The sequence below is a fragment of the Antedon bifida genome, chromosome 2 (assembly GCF_963402885.1).
Source record: "Antedon bifida chromosome 2, ecAntBifi1.1, whole genome shotgun sequence".
Taxonomy (NCBI): domain Eukaryota; kingdom Metazoa; phylum Echinodermata; class Crinoidea; order Comatulida; family Antedonidae; genus Antedon; species Antedon bifida.
Window position 1 is genome coordinate 5,877,402 of NC_136227.1, and position 19,072 is coordinate 5,896,473.

The window sequence follows — 19,072 nt, forward strand, 5'->3', positions numbered from 1 at the left end:
CATATATCAATTCAGTTCTGTATACAAACAGAAGTTGCAACATAATTGCAGTTTCTATCTGCTGACTACAACCTTTTTCCCACATGGGTTACAATCAATGGCAAAAATAGATATACGTAAATGCGTACATGGGCCTGTAATTAAAGTGGTATTGTGTACTGCAATTTAAAATTACGTATTATCTTATCTTCAGTCACATATCATCCCCCTTCAACCCACATCCGACTGCGCACTAACACGAAAAAACAAATACAAAACTAGAAGACATATCGGTTTTTAATTTCCATTCGTTCACAACACAGTGACTACCACCAGTTTAGCCGACTGCGCTATGTGCCGCTTGTAACATTGTAGGACCCCAGTTATTTAATTGCGCGAGTAGGCATACAGTGTAACTTAATACGGTTAAATTTCATCAGTCAATTTTTCGCCTCATTAATAAATATTAGTGTATTTCCTTTAGCCGCTTCAGTCTCATGAGATGTCTACGGCGCGCAGAAAAAAATGTTTACTGAAGAACCAACAGACACCGAAAACAGCTAAATTCCAAGCATGATTAGGAAATGGAACCTCTTGTCCCAATGGTCTTATAAATTGGGTTCCTTCGTGACAACAATTGATCAGTTTAAACTCAGTAACTCAGATTTTTTACTTTGTAACAAACTCATTAAAATGGTAAGAATGGCTGATCAAATAGACTGACATCAGGATGTGAGTTTTTCTTTCTCCACTTTTTTTTTGTTTTATCTCTTTTTTTTTTATCTCTTTGGTGTTTGCCGATTTTATATTAAGTTTTTTACTATGAAGATGATTTTTATCAATAAATATACCATTATCAATGGATGATAAACTTTAATATAAATTTCATGCTTTAACCGGTTCTCGCAAATATCACGAATTTAACACGCGCGACAAAACAGCTACAAGTCAAATAAACCATGTGGTATAGTGATGTAAAGTTTCGGTAGGCCTAGTACACTTTGAAAGTTATTTGGGAACGATCGAAATCTACGTTATTGTGTGCATAGCTTTCAAGTGCTAATGCCAAAACAGATAAATTTCGACCAACACCAAATAGCGTATTATTAAATAAATATTGACGAATATTTGCAGAGTTATACAGTATCATATACGCCTAAAAGTAAATAAATAACCCTACTAGTACTACGGAATCTTGACTTTAGCATATTATTTTTTATTATTATTTTTTAGTTGGTATACCATTTTGGTATTTTGGTGAGCCATAGTGATTCATTTCGCTTTTGTTTTCTGTTTTGTTATGTATCTGTGTTCTTTTCTGACGAAATAAATGAATGAGTTTTGAGGCGATGTGAAAGCTTTTAAAGGTTTGAGGTTTTTGGTTCTTACAAGTTGGTCTTGTAGGCCTAATTACTCGAATTCCCGATTTCTTAAATATCTAAACCAATAATAAAATCCGGATCGAACATCAATAAGAGTGGAGTGGAGTTGTGGCTTGGTGGTTATGATGCTTGGCTACCACTCCAAGGGTCCTGGGTTCAAGTCCCTTCACATGTCTTCTAAGGACAAAATTACAACTCCACTCCCAAAGACTTGTAATAAGACTTTGTTTATGTAGAGCATTGTGTATATGTTTGTCTTGTGAACCTCTGAGGGTCCCTAATGATCATCAATTTTCAGAATACATGTATTTGTTGTGAATAAGAGAGTGAACCTTTGTCTTAAGGAAAATGTACACAGACGAGTGGTAACGGTAATAAACACAGACGAGTGGTAACGGTAAAAAAAAACATAGAGCGGAGCGGACAGCAGGGGGTGTCCGTTTAGGATACTGTGGGGGGGGGGGGGGGGGGACAAGCTACGCGGTTTTCCGCTTACCGTTACCGCTCTTCTGTGTAAATTGGCCTTTGACTTTATATACCATTTTTATGTTATAAACCTTGTTTATAGATAAAAAAAATGAAATATCCATAACCACATATGCTACGCTAATCAGTCTTAATATCCCGCGTGGTTATAAACTGTGTGCTAATCGTTGATCGTCTTAGATTTACCATGAATATGTTATTTTCAGTTGCAAAGTCCTATACCCTTTTCACTTTATTTCGTTCATTTTCAACAAATGGGGTTTGTGCCATTAACACACGGGGCACATGTTCGGGTATCGAACTATACATGACGTATTACCAAACTAGGAACATGTACACATTGTCAGTGCTGTATCTATATATGACAGTAATTTGTCATTGACAAGTTGATGCAGGGGGTGGTAATATTTGAAACACATATGATGCTGTATCAAGGAATTTGCATGTTACCGAATAAAACCATTTTGCCCGACATTTAACAAAATTTCCATAACACGTCCGGCTCCAATCCAATCCGTTCATTGTTTAAACCGTTCCTCCATCTTCCATTCTGCCAAGCAGGATACGGAAGATAGAGAAACGGTTTAAAGAATGGAGTGAGTGGGGAAGAGGAGGGGAGGGCCGGGAGAAAGAGTAATTGAACACACCTACCTGAAAAAACACTGTATACCGATAATAAAACAAACCACAGGAGAAACAAATATTCTATCGTCAACATCGTCCAGAAATGAAACTATGACCGGCTTTTTCCTGTCAAACAATTTGATTAAAAATACTAATCTAAAAGTAAAAGCGAGAACCAGCTCGCAAATCATTCGGTAACTAAACTTGGACCGGTATGTGACGTCATATGCCTACTTCTTTAACGATCCTACCAGTTTGAAATAAGGTATATATATATATATATATAGCCTACGTGACACATGTAAAGTGTATGAAATAGTAATTGAAGTTATGACTGTTTATAGGACCAATCAGGATTGGGCGGGTACACTCATTATGTCATCATCGACCGTCAAGCTAAAGGCCGGTACACACTAGGACGATAACGATCGACGATAAATAGATAAACTTTTTCTTACACATTAAGAACAAAAGAAATTAGAAGATTTCATTCTAGAATTACAATAGGATAGACATTTTTGCTGTCTTTGATAAAAATAATTTTATAACAGTTATTTATATATCAAATCCAATAAAATGACGTCATGATCAATAAGAAAAATGAAATCATTGTATCGACACAAAAGTTATTGTCAATCGTTATCGTCCTAGTATAAATGGGCCTCCGATTAAGGTTGTCGGGAAAGTCTTCAATGGATATATTATAAAAATTATTTTAAATGTATTTTTAAACTAATTATTAATGTGTTAAGCTTGGTTCACACTATCGACGCAACAACGATGGATTATTCAACAACAGTGTCTTGTCATGGTCATCTCACTTGCGTTGCGCGTACGTCCTTGCGCTGCGTCTCTAAGTGGATACCACGCTTTACCATTGGTTTAAAGACATGCAGTACTTAGCGAAAAAAATCCATCAAAATTAAACCTGTTTGTATAATATGCACTTTTATTGACATATATAGGCCTAGGCCTACAGTTTAGAAATTATTTATAATTAATTAATTAAAGTTATCAAAATTCATAGAATTAGGTCTAAATTCTGGTGAAGTCGGTATTTTCCGATTTTGGTGATTTCGACAGACGTTGAGTTATCTTTATAATGTTTACATGATAAATACGATCAAACAAGATCGGTATGTGATTGTGATGATACACAGATAGATACACCCGTGATATTGCCAAATGACCACTTCCGATTTTTATTGTATTATAGTCACGTCCAAACACACAAAAATGGTTTGATTTGTATCAGCAATAAATTGATTGACTATAGGCTTACGTGTCAAAAATCGAAATACAAACATGATTCCTTATGTCGTGGTACCGGGTATGACCAACTAGCGTTCTTGTCACCAACTAGCCATCCATTCATAGAATTGAAGTACTGATGTAGCAGCCTATCTGTACGGCGACTATAGAATAGACTAGGCCTATAGACTTATGTGTAGTATTTTAATTGTATTTGTTTATCTCTCAACAAAACAACTAGATCAATATAATTTACTTGATTTGGAAAAAATAACATTAGTCACATAAAGTTAGGCCTATTTTTTAAATTTAATATTTTACAGAGGCGCCTCAGAAAGTACAATTATTCGGAATAATAATTTAAAACAAAACAAAAACCGACGGAATTAGACTTTCAATCACCACGCGGGCAACTTCGACTTGGACACTCGTGAAAATGCGATAGAATTTCCAACAATAACTGTACGCACACCTTCTAAACTGTATGTGCGTGTGCGTGTACTCCTTGAACTTGCACCTGTAGAAACTGTTGGACATGATACGCGGTGTAGAACGCAACAACTTTTGAACACGCGTGTATATTCAACGCAAAAGATTCTATGCGTGTTTCCACAAATAAACTAAAAAACAAAACGAAAACAATATTTCATTTTTGAGCGAACTTTACCATTGGTGTGCGTTTTGCATCAAAGGATCTAATAGCAATCAAAACCTAACCTACTTACTAACTACAGGCATTAGACAGAAAAGGGCGGAGACCATGAATGAACGGCGTCAAACGTTAATGTATACGGCAGATTTGAGCACAGCGGTAAACATTTATTTTTCATTCGACAAACGAGAATACAAGTATATTTCACAAGTACAATTTAGGTACAGGATATTTGTTATTCAAAACACAAATTAATGCGGGCGTTAAAATCACATTTACGTGTTTCATAAATGTTGACAACGTTATTATAATTACTACTCTAGGCCTAGGCCTAGGTCATACTATACTAGGCTAGGCCAGGCCTAGTAGTACGTGGGTTTGGTGAATTTTGTTCTGTAATGTTTTCTCATTAAAACCTTCATTAAAATGTTTTATCTATTTATTTACAGTCCAATAGAAAATAAGAGTCAGAAAAAACAACGTTCCTCGAAATACAACAAACGGACTTCTTGCGGTTGCAAAGCGTACTCCAAGAAGAAACCAATTGATTGGCCACTTAATTTTCGACCACTTGACGTCATGTTAATGCGGGACAAACGGGCACGTGATGAGCTATACGCGTATAGGAACCGCGAAGAAGATGTTGAAATAACCAATGATGAAGCTTCATCTTCAAATCTTTTGACAAATTGTCTGCTTAAATTAATATCTTGACTGTTTCTTTAGGCCTTCATTAACTAATAACTATAAATTGTTACATAATTGATCTTAAATATTATGATGTAATTATTGCGTCATTTGAGTATATTTTAATACTTTTTGATATATACAAATGATTATATAATTAGGCCTATTATCTTTAATTTTAAATACAAATTAAAATAAAATGAATATTATGTGTTAGAGGGCCTATTATTATAATATAGATTTTTGTATGCGTATCGATTCAAATGGCCCCTATACATTTTATATACATTTTTATAGATGTACATAAAATGTATGTTATAAAAATAAACATATATAAAAAAAAACATAATTATATTAATATAGATTAAAAATTAGTTTAGCAGATGAAGTAATTACGTAGGAGGCGCGTGTAATACGGTAACTGTACTACTACTACTACACACAAAACTATTCAAAAACTTAAAGAATAGCGGGCGCACTTCAAAAAAGGTTTCGTTTCTAAAGCAACCAAACGCTCTAATTTACCACCACACTTCTTTCCATATTATATGTGTACATAAAATGACGTTAAATCCGCTAGCAAACCCAAAAGGTGTGAAATTATTATGTGAACTTTGTCAAAAACCAGCGTTTGTACAATGTATGAAATGCCGTGTTACATATTATTGGTATGTATACGATCGAAAACGTCATCATAAAGGAGGCTAGGCTAGCCTAGCTAGGCAAGCTTACAAAATTACGTACGACGAGGTTTCAGTCGATCAGGAGCGATAGGCCGTGGGTGCTGCACAAATGAGGCGGCAACTAGCCTAGCCTGGCCTACCTAGATATATTTAATCCTGAGAAAATAATTGTTTTAAATGTTTTATGTCACATATTAATAGTTAATCACTTTCACCAAAAAATGGATTCAAAATAAAATTATTAACTGGAAAAACTGAATTTTAAAAAAGCAAAAAGTAGGCTAGTTAGGCCTACGGAAGCCGATCACTCCGGCCGCGCTTCACTCCGGCCGCCGTATCAGTTTAGCGCGATGTTATGCACTCCGGCCGCTATTCAATTCGACTTCCTGTGCAAAGGGGCCGTTAGTATGGAGCGCCCATATCTACGTTTTCTATACTGTTCAGTGTTATAACAAATTCTTGGTCAAAAGAATTAAAAGAAAAGAGAATTTAAATGGAACTAGTTGAATATTTATTAACAAAAATTTTACTTTTTTCATTAACATTCAAAGAAGTTGGAACTGCTTTTTCCTTCAATAACAATATTTAATTTCTTTCTTTGTACATTTTATAGCTTTACATTAACATTAAAAATTAGTTAAAAACCTTATTTTTATAACACTTTATCTTGCCAGTACCCATACTTACTAATTATAGTTAATAACAATATGTGTTATTTAATGTTTGAATAATATTTAATTTCTTTCTATGTACATTTTATGTTTAATGCTAGTGTAATACTGTAGGTCTAGTCAAATTGTCTGACATTGTGCGAGATAATGCGCGATCCAGCGTTTAAAAGAGATCTTGCTGAGCGGTTTCCCTGGCGATACTGGTCCCATAGACGTAGAAGTCTGGTTGTTGCACCTCGAGAAGCAGCACGTTGTACACGCGTCAGATCTTCTCTGTATACCAATTCAGCAGTAACTGCAACCTGCTCACTTTCCTCATGGGGCAGTTTTGAAAAAAATGGCTCCTTTCAGTTTTTGCCTAGTATAACTAAATAGAAGCCATTTCCAGATTAGAGAATTATTCTGAAATATGTGCAAACATAATACTATTTTTGTGTCAAAAGATTATCTTCTTTTGTGTTTGCAAAAAAATATTATGCCCGATTATGATGCAGAAATGGTCAGGAGTGTAACACTTTTTTTGGACATGAAAAAATGCATATGCATTTTCAATGATCAAGTACACTAAAACCACTCCTCAAATTTAACTGGCAGATGCATATTCTGAAAAAGTAAATTGTATAAATTTAAAAAAAAGCAATCATGATGACATTTATCTTGTATACGTTACTTAAAATATTTGATATGACAATAATAAACCACTTTTTAAAAAGCGAGGACAAATTGCAATATTTAGAAAAAATATAAAAAATATTAAATAAGGTAGGAAGTTAAGCCATTTTTCTTTCTTGAATGTCGACAGTAGTTGTTGTGGCACTAAAAAATATGATATTGAATGCAGTTATCAATTTAATGAATGAATGGTTCATAATTGCCTATCAACTACCCCAAAATGTCAGGAGTGTAACATTGACGTTGCATCAAAAATTTAAAACTTGTATGCTGTATTTAATTTAAATATACCAATTTAGTATAGTAGTATGTGCTACTAAGCAGCCAAAAATAAAAAAGGTTAAACCATATTTTGGATTATGTCTGCTACAGATGGCATAATGGTGTATGTCAGGAGTGTAACGCTATACAAAATATCAACAAAGTTTTTGCCTAGTATAACTAAATTGAAGCCATTTCCAGATTAGAGAATTATTCTGAAATATGTGCAAACATAATACTATTTTTGTGTCAAAAGATTATCTTCTTATGTGTTTGCAAAAAAATATTATGCCTGATTATGATGCAGAAATGGTCAGGAGTGTAACACTTTTTATTTGGACATGAAAAAATGCATATGCATTTTCAATGATCTAGTACACTAAAACCACTCCTCAAATTTAACTGGCAGATGCATATTCTGAAAAAGTAAATTGTATAAACTTAAAAAAAAGCAATCATGATGACATTTATCTTGTATACGTTACTTAAAATATTTGGTATGACATTAATAAACCACTTTTTAAAAAACGAGGACAAATTGCAATATTTGGAAAAAAAATTAAAAATACTAAATAAGGTAGGAAGTTAAGCAATTTTTCTTTCTTGAATGTTGACAGTAGTTGTTGTGGCACTCAAAAATATGATATTGAATGCAGTTATCAATTTAATGAATGAATGGTTCATAATTGCCTATCAACTACCCCAAAATGTCAGGAGTGTAACATGGTTAAACTATATTAGAATTGCGATTATTTGTATTAGTACAGTATTTCCCATTAGAATTGTAATGTTTGTGTAAACACACATCTTTTTTACCACTATTATGTCTACCTCATGATTTTGAAGGGACTTGTTTTGCTCTCATAACCATGCTAAAATAGTAAATACTAATGTCAGGAGTGTAACACCCCACAGAGCAATGTACTGTATAGCATTTCAATAGCGGAACACTGTATTGCCATACCCTGTCATATGAAGTCCAAACTTTCAGTATTTATTGGTTTTACCAAGTTGTCATTAAAAAAAATAGTTACAAGCTTCTGTACAACAGATTATTTGAAAAATAAAAACTTTTAGCATACTGGTTTTAAAACATATGATTTTTTTTTTATATTTATTTTATTTTTTCTACTTTTGTCTACTGTATGTAAAAAAATTGTATTTTTTCTGTTATCCAATTAGTATACTGACAGTTGAAACTTACAAATATTGTAAATACTAATAAATACTTATGAAAATCAAAAGAAGTGTTTACATATTTTTCTCAAAAAATAAAATTGTTTTTTTGTATTAAACATGTAAAAAAAAAGGTTAATCAAATTGTTTTGTCAGATCCTTGATTTGTTCCCTAGAATTTAACCTTGTGTCAACATAATAAGACATAAATGGTAGTAATATATGCAACTTTCATTTTCAGAAAAAAAAATCAATATGTCCCAATTTAGAGCCATTTTTTTCAAAACTGCCCCTTGTGCAATACTTCTAAAAGTAAGTACAGTTGAAGTTTAGCTGAAAGAAAATCGACAAGGTAATGGTTGTGTTGCAATGTTAGGCATATTTGAATTTTAACCTGTTGTGATGTAAATAAACTAACAGTTATTTTTTTTTAGGTATAGCAACTAAAATGCAATAGAGAAAAACAACAGTGTTCTTACCACGTCTACCTTTGCGGTTTAATCGATTATGATAGCCCTCGAGATCATTATTTGTCCTTGTAACTTGACCATACACTGTCCAGTCGTCCGGGGTAAACATGTTTCCTTCTATCCAAGTGGTCCGGTAATAGAACAGCAGGTCTCGGATCGCAGGTGTCGCACCAGCATTTCGTTGAAGGAAATAAAACATATTGGGGATATGTTCGCATGGCAATAACGGCAGTGCCATCAACTGTCTGACCAACTGGAAAGAGATAAAAGAAAACAAATTGTATAAAATTGAAGTATGCATTTTATAATCTAGGAATTCATGCTAGGTAAAAGTGATTTATAATCCTGAACTTACTTCATATGTACCAGCATCATTGGCGTATGCCCGTTGCAGGCCCAGTTCCTGTACTTTCTTAAACACTGACTATGTATTAAACAGAAAAGACATGACAGTAAGAAACATGTTTGTTGCGTAAAAAAGATAATAAAGTAAGAAAACAATGTAATTAATAAAGTAAGAAAACAATTTTAAAAAGTATTAACGCACCTGATTGAAATGAAATAAACAGCCAGATAGTGTGCAGTTTGGCAAAAGCTGCCTGAATGTCTGCCAAACTGGTGCCTCATAGTCTGCCACTATCTTCGAAACGTTTGGTTGTGGTAACAGCTCAAGTACATTCTCTATGACGGCGGTATAGTCAGTGGTGCTTCTTGCCGACATCAGCACAAATGCCAAAGGGACCTGCTTGGTACAATCTCCGGAGGTGATAAAGCTATGTACACTGAAAAGTTGTACAAAAGGGGCTTTCACAAGTTTGAAAGTTGCATCAACATACCTGTAGAGAGAGAAAAATTACATAATAACAAGACATAAACATGTAACAACAAATATAATTTATAAAGATAAAATAAAGCACAAAATATTTAAAAACAAAAATCAAATTAAATTGGCCATCTCAGAAGAAAAGATAGGAAAAGGTTCTTGAGAAGAAATTTGAAGGAAGAGTAGATGAAGCAATTAATAACTAATATGCAGAATATGACTAACCAGGTTCTAGCTCTTTCAAGTAGCAGCAGCATATGGTTGGAGGCAAACACGATGTGGCGTTGACCATTTACACGGACATCTTTCTGGAAAAACCCAGGTGGGATATGGTTGTGGTCCAGGACAAACTCCAAATCTGCTGGGTGATTTGGTCTGGTCAATTTACGTGTCCGGTTTGCCTGCTGTGCTAAATTAATGGGTCGAGGTAGTGTTGGATGTAGTTCATTCATTCATTTTCTATTAAAGTTTATGATTGACGTGTTCCTTTCTTATCAACTTTATTATTCAGAATCTGTACTGTTTTTAACTTTACTTTGTGTGCATTGATTTGAACCGCGTTCGTTCTTTTGTTTTAAAACTTTATTAAAAAAACACAAAATAATATTGTTTCGATTTTATACAATGGTAACGTTTTGTTCCTTTAGTACATCCAATTTATTTGTTAGAAGACCATAGACTAGAGGCTTTCAGTTTTATTTATGCCCCTCCCTGAAAAAAAATGTATAGTATCCAAAAAAGAATTTTATTTAACTTTCATACGTTTTCGACACTATCCTACAATTTTTACTGTAGGATAGTGACCATGTAGTAAATCTTATTTCCATTCCGGGTTTTAATACTAGAACGATGGCCTTTACTTTACTTCTGCTGCCTCTAGCTTATGGAATGACTTACCCGCCTCTATTAGGTTGTGTTCTTCCAATTCCACCTTCAAATCTGCCTCATCTTTTTCTTGAGAACTAAGATCTCATACACTGCGCCTTTAATCACTTTTCTTTAAATCCATTTAAAGCACAGATAGCTATATTGTCACAGAAGACTCCATACAATAACTGCACAGTCTTTTTATTTTTATTTTCTATGGTTGATATGTGATTACTAATCAGAAGGAATAAGTATAACATAAACCCCACACTCTCCTAATAAAGCATAAAACCTGGAATTGTATCAAGAATTAATATATCATTTTTGTACAGTCCAATTTACAATGATTTTATATTTTAATTTATATATGATAAAAATAATACTGACATAGGGTACATTGCAATCAATTACATTAATTAATCACATTACAATTAAATTATTTTGTTTTAGCATTAGACCTAATTTAAAACACTTGCGATGCTGTTGTGATCCTGAAAGAGAAAAAAATATACTGTATGTTACGAATGTTTATTTTGATTCTCTACAAAAAACGTGTCTCGGTTGTAAAAGACTCATTGGGCGCTCCATAGCTGCGGCCGGAATGAATCGCGGCCGGATTGAAGCGCGGCCGGAGTGAAGCGCGGCCGGAGTGATCTGTATTCAGGCCTACTAGGCCTAGGCCTAGTCAATTTTGGTTGAATTTAACTGTTTGTGAAAGTGAAACATTATTTTTTTTTCTTTTTCTACGGAAGTGATTAACTTAATTAAAAGTATGAAATGGCCTAGAAAGTCTTTTGTTGGTTATTAATTATTCATGTTTTTGGGGGACAATACATCTTTTTAAACATTTACATTCAACATTATTAATAGTACAGGTATGATATTTATAGATTCTTATTTTTAAAGTGGCAAAGAACACCAAGATGCAGATTGGATGGGAATCCACATGAAGATCTGTCAGCTTCTGATACCGCTGCGGACTATCTCCCTGCCGTTCCTGCCTTCTGAAGAAGAGAGGCAGAAACGAGAGGCTGAAAAGTTACAAAGACAGGTAGTTCTAGAGAAGAATCCTATCAACCTCCATTTTTAAGGAATTTCTGTATACTTTAATAATGTTTCCTGACTTATGATCAAACCAGCTCAACATCTCATCTATCAAAGTTTATGTGACATCAAAATGTGCTGTATTATTGTGCCCATATATGGACATGATGATGCCATGTCACTACCATATTTGTGCATTTTTTTTGTCAATCTAGTTTGATAGTATAGACAGAGCTTTTACTCTCTAAGCAATGACAGTTTTGTCTAATAAACATACTTTTATTTTAAATAGAAAGACATGATTGACCTTACCAGAACAATGGGTCAGAAGCTGCTGTTTGAGGGTCGACACGAGCAGGCTGTGCCAGCAGCGATGCAGTCGTTGCGCTTCAGCATTGACGTGCATGGCCTAGATAGCATCCAACTTGTTCCATCGTACCTCATTTTAGCCGAGGCGAGTATAGGTAAGAATTTATTACGAATTTATTTCTAAAAAAACATGATACAGTACATTTCTGTTTAATTATTTGAGCTAATTTAATAGATGCAAACATAAGAAGTTTATTACAACTACTTCATAAGGGATAACTGTTCCGGGTAGTTTTTATCTGCAATAATAACACCTAGTCCATTTCTAATATTCAATTTATTTTTGTCTGAAGAAAAAATAATTATTTTAAGGGGTCCCAAAAGGGTCCCTTAATAGGGGTTGAATGTATGCTTCTTTTATTTCTTGAACTGTTTCTAAATAAATGAATTAAAATATGTATATTGTGTTTTATTGATGTTTATGTTAGGCCTACAGGGATAACTGTTCCAGGTAACAACTCACTTAATACATTTCTAATATTTTTGTCTGAAAAAAAGATTATTTTAAGAGGTCCTAAAGTGTCTACTTAACTAATAATTAATAGGGGTTGTACTATATTTAAGAATACTTATTGTGTTTTATTGATGTTTATTTTAGGTCTACATAAACTAACACAAGCAGAAGAGTACCTTGCACAAGCACAGTGGACAGTGCTGAAGACACCAACCTGCAGTAATGCTATCAAGTCTAAGCTCTACCGTAACCTAGGTCTACTGTTTGCTGCAAAAGGAGACTATCAAACAGCCAGAGCGCATTTAGCAGACGACGTAAGCTTTACTTTACAAAGAAGTTTGACACAAAAAGTGTGTGATGTACCCAAATATGGTAGTGATAGACCAAGTTGGTAAATGAATTTGGAGATTAAGGACTAAGTAACCTTATACCTTTAGTATAAAGTGGACACCTTGAGAACCCAATTCTACAGTGTCCACTGAGGGTTTCCAAAGATTAACTTAATAGCTATTTTTAAAATAGTGGAGCTGTAGCTTGGTGGTTAACGTGCTTGACTTCTAATCCCAAGGTCCAGGGTTCAATGCTGACCTAGTGCCAGGGTTATAACTCACGACTCTGTCAACTCCACTTCCCAAGCCTCAAATGAGACTTTGTTTATAAGCATGATAAATTATTAAATACAGTAGTGCCATCCTGTTATTGGCGTATGAAATTTTAAAAACGGTGCTGGTCGGGAGCCTGTATTTGATCTAGAACCATAACACAGTTTTATTATACGCACAAGATAACTCTTCTCCTGTAGTCATAACATTTACCTATCATTGATATACACAATTAATTCTATACATTTCTTCATTAACTCGCACAATTGTTATGATTCATGGCCTATACTCTTACCTTCAGATATATCATGCCTCCGAAGAATTTGGGACAGACGACATCCAAACATCTGGAGGGTACTTCCACATGGCTAATGTGTTCTTCCGTCAGAACCGAATGGACATTGCGGACTCTCTTTATACCAGGGTTACGGCCATTTGGCATAAACACCTTCTTCGTATAATTAACCAACGGATTCATCCACCAAAGCCTTCATCACGTGTTGGTCCGGCATCCATTGAGAAACCAGTTGAGGAAACGTTAGGTAGCTATTCCAAATTTATTAAAAATGAAGCGTTAATGTCCTGTATACAGTATTGTAAATAAATAGATTCTTCCAGGAAGGGGGACTAGTACAGTGTCGTTTCAGCTTAGGTGGACCTTCAAAAGCATTGGGAGGGAAGAGGTCTTCTGGGGGATCTCCTGAACCCCAGTGTACAGGCCTGAATAATAATAATAACCAACAGCAGCCATGTGAATGACAAAGAAAGTGAGTGTATACCTTTGAAATTTTGTTTCAGATGAAGCACAACAAGCAGAGGCTAAACAAGTTCTTCATGCAGTGCATGACATCAGAGAGCAGTCAACAAATCACGGTCCAGATATGCTGTCACGTGTCTGCCATGCTTTGGCAATGTTATATTACCTACTTGAGAGCAATGATAAGGTATAACACATTCATACAGTCTGATAATTAGTCTTGATCTCCGTCTACACTATCAAATATTATGTGACAAAAAAATGTGATGTGCCCAAGTATGGACATGATGATGTCATATCACTATCATACACACAACACTTTTTTTGTCAAACTAGTTTGTCAGTGTAGACAGCTTTATTCGACTGGTATCTTTTGAGATCTGGTTCCTTGAAATGTACCAAACCAGTACATCTTTTGCAGGCAGTTTGAGATATTCATGGGTGCCTATTAATTACAGATATTGATATGCAGATGGACTACCATTAGACCACTGATTCTTTTATTCACCCTCAGCATGGTGGAACAGCATAAAGCTCTGTCTACACTATCAAACTTTCTGTGACAACAAATGTGATGTGCTCATAATATGTGGACACAATGATGTCATACAACTACCTTATTTGGGCACACCACACTTTTTTTTGTCAAATTAGTTTGATAGTGTAGACAAAGATTTAGTTCTCAACAGAAAGTCCTTCCTGCAAGCTTATGAAGTATTTGATTTTCTTCTAATCTAGGCTCAAGAATTTGGAAACAAGGCCCTTTCAACTATTCACGATACAGACTCAGAAGACAGCCAGCTTGCCTTTGCCATCAAAGATTTCAATGCATTTACAACTAATCTACAGGCTTAGCCTCAACTCTTTTACAATTGTATATATTAATTTGTGGTTTTAAAGACATTTTATTTTGCATGACCAGAAGTCATATGAATACAAATTCTTTATTTATTTAAATTCTTCAATGACATCATTAGTGGAAAAATTGCCAAATTCAAGTTTTGCAAGAAACGTTTGCCAATGTTAAAATAAGTTGGCAAACTTTGGAAAACTGCAGATGTTTGGTTATGAAACAGCTTCTTGGCAAACAAGCTTATGAACTCAGCGAATCAAATACTACGTCGTAATCATGTGATCCTGTAAATGGTCATGACAGCCTCCAGTATAAACTCAAACTAGTCATTGGCACCACAAACTTCTCTACCAAATGATTGTCGATAAAGACAAGAAAGTGTTCACAGATAAACATTTGTACACTAACTATATCAATACTTTATATTTTAAGACAAACTTCACTATCACAAAGCTATAGTTATAAATTAATAAAGTGATCAGTATATCTAAAGGACAGTTGCATATTCACAAACATTGGTCTACTAGCAGTTAGACTCCACTAAACAGAACTAACCAATAAAGCTCTGACTACACTATCAAACAAAAAAATGTGATGTGCCCATATTGGGCATGATGATGATGTCATATCACTATCATATTTAGGAACATCACACTTTTTTGATAGTGTTTGACAGTGTTTAAGATTCTGTCTAAACAGCTAACTACTGCATGAGGCAGGTTGCTCGAGCCAGGTCAACATTTTGGTTAGTCAGTATTCAAGCTGAAGGTCCTTCCAGGTTTCTACCATTACTTATTCTTTCAATTCATACACTCCCATCTTTCAATACATTGTTGTTTTACAAATGTTTGCAACCATTCATAATGTAACAATAAGCAAGCAATTTCAGTTGGGTTAATTGAACAAACAGTAGGCTTATTGCCATTGAATAAAAAAAGTATTCTTCATAAAAACCAGAGGTAGTAGCACACTTTCTAAATAATCCAGAATTATTTGCAGCTCAAGCATACAAATCGACATCACTATCTTAAAATGCCTTATAAATACTACGTACTTAAAACTCACCCACCCTTACAATTGTGTAGATACCACATCATATATCATTATAAATATGTTCAGTAATTTATAACTTAAGTACACTTTAAGGCTATTTTTTCTAAAAATACTACATTTAAATATACCCTGCAATACTGACTATCACAAACCTCTAAATAAATACTTTAGTCAGATCTTTGCCCTACTCTGACGTAAATTTTGTACATACTAAGTACATTGAGAATAGGGCAAAAGAGTAGGGGAAACATCTGATCAATTACTCAACACCCTGATGCAAAGCTACTCCACATCACAAAGTTCAAAATAAATACTTTGTTTAACAATATATCACTATGTATACAATTCAAGTTGATACAAAGACAAAATGTCACTGTCCATAAAATAGAAGCCAGATTAATCTATTGTGACATATCCATCATTTGCAAAAGGCCATTTTTTATCCCTGTATTATAGCTCCATACATAATGAGGACTATCAAACTATATTGATCGAAACGTTGAGAAACTCAACAGTTCTCAACTATATATACTTGGTGTACCGCAAACTTGATATCAACATTTCATACATCCTGTAATGACCTTAAAATCTCTTCCCCACAGACATCGCACTCTGTGATAACCAATTATAAATCAAGTCAGTTATTATGGAAGAAAGACCTGGTAACAACAGCAACATCATCACTTGAGGACTTTTACTTTTACAAGGTGTCTGAATGATGAGATAGAACAAAATGGCTAATATTCATTTCCTTGTTTTATTCTGGATATCAAGAGATCATTTTCTGTAGATCTTCTTTTAAACCGTGCTCGTAAATCACCTTCATCACTAGAATCTCTGATGGTAGCCGTTATTTCTTTCTTCTGTTCATCTTTTTGTCTCAGTTTCTTTAACAATTCATCTATTTCGTCTTGTCTTTCGAGTGAAATCATTGGACCATCATGTCCGGTCTTAACCACATTGCTCATCATCAATTGATTCTCCTCATTAGCCTGTTTTATCAGGAGAGATAACTGACGTCTTTCCTCTTCCAGTTTCTTCAGTTTTGTGACCAATTCACATGTTACATCACTGCTGCTTTCTGTGAGACTTGATGCTTTCACCATTTGTCGTCTCTTCTGGCTTAGAATCTCATTCTCTGCATCCTTTCCCTTTTGTTCTGCCATCGTTTGCTTCATTTCTTCTCCCATTTGTTTCATCTCCATTATCCTGTTTTCATATAACTGTCGTACTTGTTTTCTTTCATCCCTTTTTTCTTCATCTCTCTGTTTTATACTTAAACTCATATCTTTGGCTCCTTTCTGGAATTTATTTGACAAATCTTGTTGTACATCATCTCTGTGTTTTAGCAAATTACCGAAGAATTCTTTTTTCTTGGCTTCCCCTTTATCTAATTTCAATTTAGTATCTTCTTGTTGTTGCTTTAAAATAAGCATCATTTTCTGTTTTTCATCTTCTCTTAGTTTCAATTTCGCTGCATTCTCTTCCCTTTCTTGTTTCATTTTCAGCATCAATTCCTCCTTCTTGATTTCTCTTTCTTTCAGTTCTCTCCGTTTCTTTTCATCTAATGTTTTTAGATCAGAAAGCAATTCTTTCTTTTTGACTTCATTCTCCTTTTGATCAGATTGACTTTTTTCAACTTTTTGTTGAAGGTTAATTTCAAAGTTTTTTCTCTCTATATCAACTTGTTTCTTTTTGTTTTTCAATAATTCATCACCCTGCGTAAACAATGTTTCTAAATTGTCTCTATCTTCACTCATTTGCCGATGAAAATTTGGTTTAGCAACATTACTTTCTTGTTTACTACTAGACATCAAAAACTCTTGGTTGTTGTTGATTTGTTGTTCCAGTTTTAACTTGTTTAAGTCAGCTTCTTTTTCCAATTTCATCATTATCTCTTTCTGATCATCGGTTTTCTGCTGATTCAACTGTCCAAGAAGCAGTTCTCTTTGTTCGGAAGTTCCATCAAATTTCAGCCTACGATCCTCATTCTCTTTCAGGAGAGTTTCCAACAACTGTTTCCTTTGTTCTTCTTGGTCCTCTTCAAGTTTCATGTCCTGATCATTGTATTGTTTTAGCTTCGTCATTAACTCTTGCTTATCTTCGTACTTCTGTTTCCACTCAATCAGTAACTCTTCTGCTTCTTTTTGTTCTTGTCTAATTTTAGCAGCAAGTTGTTTACTTTCCATTTTTCGTTTTGCAAACTTAGCCGCCAAAAGATCGTCTTCTGTTTCTCCGTGTCCTTGATTGTCGACCTCATCTTCAACTTTTTTCGAACTCTTAGAACGATCCAACCAAAATTTAGCAAATCTTTTGGCCAACATATGTGTCCCTATAAATGAAATATTAACATTGTACACTGTCAGTAGTATAGTAATAGTCTAGTACAAACCATGGACCTGAACCATGGAGGTAAAACTAGCAAATTATTACAGAAGTAGAGTTACAGTTTCATATACTAATATAGTTATAGGCCTGCCTAGGCTAGGCCTAGATGTTGTTTCAATTATCATATTTTCTCCATGTGTGTGCAGTATGTAAAGCCTACAGTAGGCCTACAGACTACATTGTAATGCTACTCCTATCCTATCATTACATGTCATTGATGATGATGATGATTGTGGCTCCATTGGCTGGCTGTCCGACAATGGAGGAAATATACATATTTCCTCCATGGTCCGACTAACTAGACGAAATCACTCTGCTCATGGACATGGAGGATACCTCCATGCTCTGCTCGTCTTAATGAAAAATCAGTACAGTATGGCCAAGCATTTTTAATTACTCACTATACTACAAAATGGTTAACGTACCGTGCAAATTATTCTACTAAAAAATATTCAATTTCCACACAAGAAAATTGGTTATTTACTCCTTTCACAACGACCATCTTGACAACGAATCGCTCTTTTCACACTACAGTAATTTATTTATATAATGTGCATTCAAGCGTGAAAATTATTGGTTTGTATGGAACGCCAAAAATGAAATATTAAAATTGATATTATATGAAACAACAAATTATACATAATAGTAATAACACAATTTTATTTGTTGTTTATACTACAAATATCATTTGTTGAGATTTTATTTATTATATTATTTAACTTTCACCCAAAACAAAATTGAACTGATTAATCAAATATAAACAAATTAATTAAAAAAATATATACAGTATATAATATTGTATATTTATTTTAAAATCATAATCACTGTACAACAATGTCATTTTAAACAACTATAACTCTGGATAAGT

General features: G+C 34.1%; 2 protein-coding genes across 2 annotated transcripts; one reads left to right on the forward strand and one right to left on the reverse strand.

The window, feature by feature from the left end:
• The first annotated feature begins 5,580 nt into the window (after nt 1–5,580).
• On the forward strand, nt 5,581–14,781 carry LOC144835941 (zinc finger MYND domain-containing protein 12-like). Its single transcript, XM_078691073.1, has 7 exons — nt 5,581–5,729; nt 11,591–11,735; nt 12,021–12,192; nt 12,696–12,865; nt 13,455–13,695; nt 13,952–14,097; nt 14,649–14,781. The coding sequence occupies exons 1-7, from the start codon at nt 5,623–5,625 to the stop codon at nt 14,763–14,765; spliced, it is 1,098 nt and encodes a 365-aa protein (XP_078547199.1). The 5' UTR covers nt 5,581–5,622; the 3' UTR covers nt 14,766–14,781.
• A 1,009-nt stretch (nt 14,782–15,790) lies between these two features.
• On the reverse strand, nt 15,791–18,748 carry LOC144835940 (uncharacterized). The gene is made up of 2 exons (XM_078691072.1): nt 18,630–18,748; nt 15,791–18,148 (listed from the first exon to the last, which is right to left on the reverse strand). Exon 2 carries the CDS (start codon nt 18,138–18,140, stop codon nt 16,554–16,556), a length of 1,587 nt encoding a protein of 528 aa, XP_078547198.1. The 5' UTR covers nt 18,141–18,148; nt 18,630–18,748; the 3' UTR covers nt 15,791–16,553.
• Nucleotides 18,749–19,072: the final 324 nt, after the last annotated feature.